The following is an 8,011-nucleotide window of genomic DNA, read 5'->3' on the forward strand; positions in this document are numbered from 1 at the left end:
CACCAAGCTGACAGACACAGCAAACCTTCTTGCCACAGCTCGCATTGATGTGCCATCCTGGATGAGCTGCACTACCTGAGAAACTTCTGTGGGTTGTAGAGTCCGTCTCATGCCACCATGAGTGTGAAAGCACAACCAACATTCAAAAGTGACAAAAACATCAGCCAGAAAGCATTGGTACTGAGATGTGGTCTGTGGTCCCCACCTGCAGAACCACTCTTTTATTGAGGGTGTCTTGATAATTGCCAATAATTTCCATCTATTGTCTATTCCATTTGCACAACAGCATGTGAAATTGATTGTCAATCAGTGTTGCTTCCTAAGTGGACAGTTTGATTTCACAGAAGTTTGATTTACTTGGGAGTTATATTCTGTTGTTTAAGTGTTCCCTTTATTTTTTTGAGCAGTGTATATACAGGACTACTTCATTCATAAGACTTTACCCAAGGCCCTCCCTAAAAGGAACAGATGGCAAGATTGGGAAGAAATTATCCCCCAAGGGAAATGTTTGCACTCCCTCCTGCTGAAATCAATTTCATTGATTATGACAAGTAACAAAACAACTGAGACAAGCATGAGAATTAACAAAATACCTTTATAATTTTTTTTCTTTCTACGATGGAATACTAAGAGTGACATATCCCTCTCGTATGATCACACAGTGGCAGAGGATGGAGCCTTGTGTCAAACATGATGTGAACAGCGTCTACTCTAAGCTGCTCTCATTAGTACACATTGTATGAGCTGAGTAAACACATCTGTGACACTTCCCAGGCAACAAGAAACACCCAAACCTCTTACCGCCAAACATTTCTGGCTCTACAAGGATTTCTTGCTTCTGTGGTATAGGGGCTCGAACATCATCTCTGAAACAAAAGAGAGTACATCACATATCAGTACAGTAAAATAAGTACACAGTACAGAGAACTGTATTCCTATGGAGTGAGCACCACAAAAACACAACAGTAACAGAAGAGGAAAAAACATCTTCCAATGATGGTTCCCCATCAGAGAGAATCACCTAGCAGCTGTAAGGAAGGCAAGTCGGAAACCTCTGCCATCTCAGGGCTGTAAATAAAACCTTATGGGGGTGGCATAGGACGAGAAGCTGTGCCCGTGTCATTAGCAGCCAGTATAAGCTGGATCTCGCATCCAGCCTATTTAACACCCTTAGATACCACTTCAGGATAGACAGACGGTGGAGGGGGCATCATCCAAATCAACCAGGGCAGTTTTCTGCCATCCTCTCCATCAAACAAATCTGGAAGGAATCTACACAGTTCATTGTTGGCACCTAATGATAATATTCTCTTCAGAGTGCTGCCGTGGAGCATTGCTTCTCCTACTCTGGGAGAGGAGGATTTTAGTTTATGAGGATTACAGTTAAATTCTCAAGATTCCCAGGTTTATTATTTGTATATACAATGTGTAGTTTACAGCTTTAGAATTTGGGTTACAGCTCCGCTAGAAAGGTCGTGCAGTCACCAGCAAATCCTTTTCCATTACAGCAGCAGAGATACCAGTCAGGCAGTGTATTTGGGGCATTTAAGACCCAGGCATGGGGCGTCTTTTCTCTAGAACACATGGTTGTGCACATATCCTTAGTAACCCTGCATATTTCTAGGATCAAAGCCTCTCCCCCCATCCAAAAGAATATTGGGCACTTACTCTACAGCAGGATGAGCTGTGGACGCTCCTGCAGAACTGGTGCTGGGCTCCTCTGCTATACCACCTCCGTCCAGGAACATAGTGACTGCCATTTCTAGATTCTGACTGCATGCTTCTAACATGTGTTTGCCAACGCTTTCACTGGCACCTATATAAAAAAAACAAAAACAGAAATATAGATTTCATTCAGCGATGTGTTGTACTCATCAGTGTCATTATTCTGCAGCTATAGTGAGGATGTAAAAAGAAAAAAACAACTTTCAGTTGTTGTTTTAAAGGAGCTGTCCAGTGGGGACTTCATGCAACTGCTGCAGTCAGTCAGCGGCCGCAGCAGTGAACAGTGGGCCAACACTGTGGCCAATGATCATATGTCCGTATAACCTGAACTGAATGAAGACCATAGAGCGGATACAAGAACAGTTAATTTTTTTTTTTTTTTTTTTTTAAAGTTGCCACTAGGTTAAGGGAGCCTGATCTACTGAAAGTCTGTTCAAGGAGGCCATGGATACCTTTCTTGGAAAATATAATATTACATGTTATGGGACGTTGACCCAGGGAGCTAGCCTGATTGCCGTACGTGGAGTCGGGAAGGAATTTTTCTCCTAATATGGAGCTATTAGTGTCTGCTCCACAGGGTTTTTCTTTCCTCTGGATGCGAGTACCGGCAGATATTTTCACAGACTTACATTGGTGAGTTTGATCCGTGATTCAAATCAAAATCTGACATATTCCCATGTCCACGAACATGCGAACAGCTCCACAGACTGTAATGGGTACGTGTTCTACCCGTGAAAGATACAGATAGAATATATGAACCACTGACGTCTGAATAAGGCCCAAGTCACAGAAAATTGTCACCTGAATCATTTGGGCGAGACATCAGACCAAGGAGCCAGGACAACATAGAGGAACTGTTTTCATTCTGGTCGGACGTCTGGGCCATCATTTTTTGCTTCTGTGATTCACTATGCCCATTTATCACAGGGACTTTTTCAGGGAGCGGTCGCTTGTAAAATATCCCTCTTGGAGAAGTGTGTGCCATCAGTTTTCTCACCTACATGCATCTCCACCTCCCCCTGTGAGGGCGCCAAACCTTGACTATTGGCCCCTGGTAAATACTGCGGTGGCAGAAAAGGTAGAAGTTAGGAGCAGCGGAGGCTCTCGCTAAGCTTCAGTAATTCATGGGCCTAGTCAGAGACCTTATTTGTGCACTTCATGTAGCACTCAGCATTATTTTAGTAGCACTTGGATGAAGATGAATGATATATACAGTGGGGAAAATAAGTATTTGATACACTGCTGATTTTCCAAGCTTTCCCACCTTCAAAGAATGGAGAGGTCTGTAATTTTTATCGTAGGTACACTTCACCTGTGAGAGACAGAATCTAAAAATATAAAACAGAAAATCACATTGTATGATTTTAACATAATTAATTTACATTTTATTGCATGAAATAAGTATTTGATACAATAGAAAAACAGAACTTAATATTTGGTACAGAAACCTTTGCTCGCAATTACAGATGTCATGACGTTTCCTGTAGTTCTTGACCAAGTTTGCACACACTGCAGCAGGGATTTTGTTCCACTCCTCCATACAGATCTCCAGATCTTTCAGGTTTCGGGGCTGTCGCTGGGCAACATTGAGTTTCAGCTCCCCCCAAAAATTTTCTATAGGGTTCAGGACTGGATATCGCCTAGGCCACTCCAGGACCTTGAAATGCTTCTTATGGAGCCACTCCTTAGTTGCCCTGGCTGTGTGTTTCGGGTCATTGTAATGCTGGAAGAACCAGCCATGGTCCAATCTTCAATGCTTACTGAGGGAAGGAGGTTGTTGGCCAAAATCTCATGAAACATGACCCCATCCATCCTCCCTTCAATATGGTGCAGTCGTCCTGTCCCCTTTACAGAAAAGCACACCCAAAGGATGATGTTTCCCCCACCATGCTCCACAGTTGGGATGGTTTTCTTGGGGTTGTACTCCTCCTCCTTCTTTCTCCAAACACAGAGCGTGTTTGGAGAAAGTTGATACCAAAAAGTTCTATTTTGGTCTCATCTAACCTCATGACTTTCTACCATCCCTCCTCTGGATCATCCAGATGGTCATTGGTGAACTTCAAACAAGCCTGGACATGTGCTGGCGTGAGCAGGGGGACCTTGCGTGCCCTGCAGGATTTTAATCCATGACGGCATAGTGTGTTACTAACAGTAATGTTTGAGACTGTGGTCCCAGCTGTCTTCAGGTCATTGACTAGGTCCTCCGTTGTAGTTCTGGGCTAATTCCTGACCATTCTCAGAGTCATCCTTACCTCACGAGGTGAGTTTCGGCATGGAGCCCCAGACTGGGAAATTTGACAGTCATCTTGTCTTTCTTCCATTTTCTAATAATTGTGCCAATAGTTGCATTCTCACCAAGCTGCTTGCCTATTGTCCTATAGCCCATCCCAGCTTTGTGCAGGTCTACAATTTTGTCCCTGGTGTCCTTAGACAGCTCTTTGGTCTTGGTCATAGTGGAGAGGTCTTATGCAGGTAACGAGTTCAAACAGGTGCAATCAATAAAGGTAATGAGTGCAGATTAGGAGGGCTTCAGAAAGAAAAACTAACAGGTCTGTGAGATAGAGAATTTTTGCTGGTTGGTAGGTGATCAAATACTTATTTCATGCAATAAAATGCAATTTAATTATTTAAAAGTCATACAATGTCATTTTCTGTTTTTTTTATTTTTAGATTCGGGTCTCTCACAGGTGAAGTGTACCTACGATAAAAATTACAGACCTCTCCATTCTTTGTAGGTGGGAAAACTTGCAAAATCAGCAGTGCACCTGATACTTATTTTCCCCACTGTAGAATAAAGGCAGACAGAACATGAAAAGGAAGTCAGCCCAGACTTCCTCTTCATGTTCAATTCGTACAATGGCGGACACAGTGACGCCAGCGCTGACCAGGGTTCATCAGGGGACCTAGTAGAGGAGAGGTCACTACAGTGAGCAACATGTCTCAGTAGCCGCATGTATGATAAAATGCACATTAGGTCCCCTGATAAACCCTGGTCTATTTTCCTGGGGGAAAAGCGGCTGAATGGGCTTGTTTAATATCATAAAATAAGTACAATTATTTATTCTCTGCTCTGCTTCATTTTGAACATGCCATCGATCCTGATGATCGTTTTTTTCTCTGCTTATATCTATATTGTGTAAGAGGGATATTCTGTTATGTGAACAGTCTGCTATTGCAGATCCCATTATTACTTTATGTGTGTTCATGACTGGCGTTACCTACTGAAACACTACAAAAAAACATTCTGCTGTATTTCTTAAGTCTACATAAATATATTTATTTTCTGCTCCTTAAATGTACGACCACATGTAACCATGGTCATTTAATAGATATAAGCTACTATTTTGCACTGTAGCACTTTACTTGGTGATGGCAGTGCTTTTTTGGATAGTCAGTCCCTTTAGGGTCAGAAGGGAAAGCCACGTTGAGCGGGGGAGCCGTGTGGAGCTTAGGGTGCTAACCTCTGTGGCAACGTAGGGTGAGAAGACATTCCCCCTCCCCTTCTAGACTGTTTTCTACAATATTATTGTGTTTTAAGATTATTATTGCAATGTTTTGGTGACCCTATAGATTGCTATGATACTATATGGGTATTTTTTGACCATGTAAATAACAGGGATATTTTGGCTGCGTGCCCACTATGCGTTTTTGCTGCGGAATTTCCACAGCAAAAACGCTTGGTAATAAGTGCTCTATGGTCCCCAATAATAATCCGCATGTGCTGTGCACATGCTGCGAAAATTTCCGCTGCGGATTATCATTGCGGAAAAATACGCAGCATGTCCATTAATTTTGCGGACACGCAGAGTAATTGCCGCCATTGACTTGCATTGAAACGCTTAATATCCGTGCCAGCACATTTGCACACACGGATATTAAGCGATTCTATTTGCGGATGGTACCCGGGATTGGAGAAGAGGAGACTCTCATCCTGACCTGGGTACCATAGAACCTGTTGAAAAAAGAATTTAAAATAAAAAATAAAAATTATACTCACCTTCCGATGGCCCCCGGTCTCCTCTGCGATGCGTCTGGTCTGCTGTATGGGTCGCGGTGGTGTGAGGACCTGTCATGACGTCATTTAGTCATGTCGGTGGTCGCGTGACCTGTCACTTGACTCAACGTCATCGCAGGTCCTTTCACACTACCGGGGGCCATCGGAAGGTAAGTATAATCTTTATTTTTTACCATTTTTATTCTTTTTTTTAAACTATTACTTGATCACACTATATAAATCCATGCCGATTGCATTGATTTATATAATGTGACCACGTTGTCAAGAACTTTTCCAAGTGATGCTAAAATCGTTTGGAAAAGCTCTTGGTAACCCGCATGCAGAAATGCATGCAAAAAAACTTGACAAACTATGCTTCTTCTTCTGTAAAATCCGCATGCGTTTTTCCTGCCAGGGAGATGTGGAAAAAAATCTGCAGCATTTCTGCATCGTGGGCACATAGCCTTTAGGTTTTAATGTATCAAGTTATCTTCTATCCTACAGATAGTGGATAACTTCCCAGTCACTGGGGGTCTGACCCCAACAGATCCTAACAACCAGAGCTCTAAAGAGATGTGTGTGAATGGTGCAGAGGTTGGTCATGTGCACCACTGCCTCATTTATTGTTAATAGGACTGCTGGAGATTGGGGAGCTGTGCACCCTCATAAGGATGAATGAAGCAACAGTGTGCATGATCAACCTCAGATCCAGTCACAGAGGGGTTGTTAGGATCTGTGGGGGGCCAAGTGGTCGTTCCCCACCAATCGGTAAGTTATTGTCTTTCACATGGATAGGGGACAACTTTATCAACCTGAGAACACGTCTTTAAATAGGTATTTATAGTCACTGGGGATACAGCAGCAGATGTTAGCGATACACCGGCCAGACACATACAGAGGCATGGACCTAACCCGGCGACCAGGGGCGGCCATGGGCCTAACCCGGCGACCAGGGGCATCCATGGGCCTAACCCGGCGACCAGGGGCATCCATGGGCCTAACCCGGCGACCATAATGTGTGTGATGGACATATCATGCCAAACATGGGGGGAGATGAGATCCTCGTGTCTTCAGGAAGTTAAGGGGCCACAGAGGCATCTCGCAGCGGCTTCTCCCCCTCTTCCATGTGAGGACATGAGCCGCTTGGCCACCATGGATAGGCAGGGAGGGTCTGTGCCCTCTATGAGATGTACAGATAAGTAGGAGGCTATGATGGGAAGAGTTGTCACAGTCTCAGGCTGTGCTCGTACACACAGGTAATGGTGCGGTACCACACACTGATAACAGCACACACCCGCTGCCAGTCACTGGGGAGGCCCCCGTGTCCCGGGCAGCACTGCTCCTCTCCGTCAGCCATTACCGCAGTGCCACTCTGGTCCCCGCCGCTGCCCTGCTGCTCACCCGTGATAGATATGAACTCCCTCAACAACTGGGCTGCGACCCCGCCATCCGCCTCCATCTTCTCCGCGCCACACAACAACAACCGCTGACGTCACCACCGTCCCCGCCCAGTCCGCTCGTGCCCGCGCAGCTGTGAACACTAGAGGTACATATAGCCCATTGATGTATATTCGTGCCGTATCCTGCCCCAATACTCTCTGTGCAGCGGAGGACACAGCAGTTGTAGTGGAGTGCGCACATAGTCCCCGGAGTCCTGGAGAAAGTAAGTGGGATAGTGAGTAGTGGTAGCAGGTTTAGCCGGCGGCCATGTTTCTGGAGACCATGATACCAGACTGTATGCAACATGGCTCCCCCTAGTATCTTATGCACGGATCCTGTAGAAATGCGCATGCGTCGCTCTTTCAAACAATCTTTATTTATACGTCTGTTGTTAACAACCATCTGTGGGTAGGGTGGAGGGGTTTGGTACACGCCATGCCTGGGACCATGACCACGTCTTATATGTACTGCAGTGATAACTAAGCAGGAATTACGCCTCGGTCCATGTCGGTGTGAATATTATCAGCTGTTTATCAGTAAAAAAGGAAAAATTGACCATGCTGAAGCTGGTTTCTTTTTTATTAAAAAAAATCATTATTTTTTTACAAGTTTAATAATAAGCAAACAATGATCCCAATAGTAAAGTACAATGCTGTGAGGGCCCAGAGGGGAAGACACTGGACGGCACCTACAGAACAGTTACAAGTGGCACAAAAATTGGCACCAAACAGTCAAGAAAAGGGAACCTGTCACCACAAAAAATGCTGTTAATCTGCAGATACGGGGTTAATCTGCAGGCTAATAGTGTTACTAACCTGCCCGGCGCCTGCACTTTGCCAAAGGCTGGGGAGA

The 8,011-nt window shown here is 44.6% G+C and overlaps 1 protein-coding gene across 3 annotated transcripts in view; it reads right to left on the minus strand.

Moving 5' to 3' along the window:
- Positions 1-7,391, minus strand: part of UBXN7 (UBX domain protein 7) — a 40,041-nt gene extending 32,650 nt beyond the window's left edge. Inside the window, exons 1-3 of one of the 3 annotated variants that reach the window (XM_073674379.1) lie at positions 7,121-7,391; positions 1,669-1,816; positions 802-866 (exon numbers count right to left, since the gene is read on the minus strand). In XM_073674379.1, the coding sequence (XP_073530480.1) occupies positions 802-866; positions 1,669-1,816; positions 7,121-7,178 (271 nt within the window). In that variant the 5' untranslated portion in view covers positions 7,179-7,391. The remainder of the gene's footprint in view (positions 1-801; positions 867-1,668; positions 1,817-7,120) is intronic. The other 2 variants (XM_073674377.1, XM_073674378.1) reach the window with 2 other exon arrangements.
- Positions 7,392-8,011: the final 620 nt, after the last annotated feature.

This window comes from Phyllobates terribilis, unplaced genomic scaffold (assembly GCF_046119375.1).
Source record: "Phyllobates terribilis strain yellow unplaced genomic scaffold, ASM4611937v1 Scaffold_3__8_contigs__length_932513732, whole genome shotgun sequence".
In the NCBI taxonomy this organism is placed as follows: domain Eukaryota; kingdom Metazoa; phylum Chordata; class Amphibia; order Anura; family Dendrobatidae; genus Phyllobates; species Phyllobates terribilis.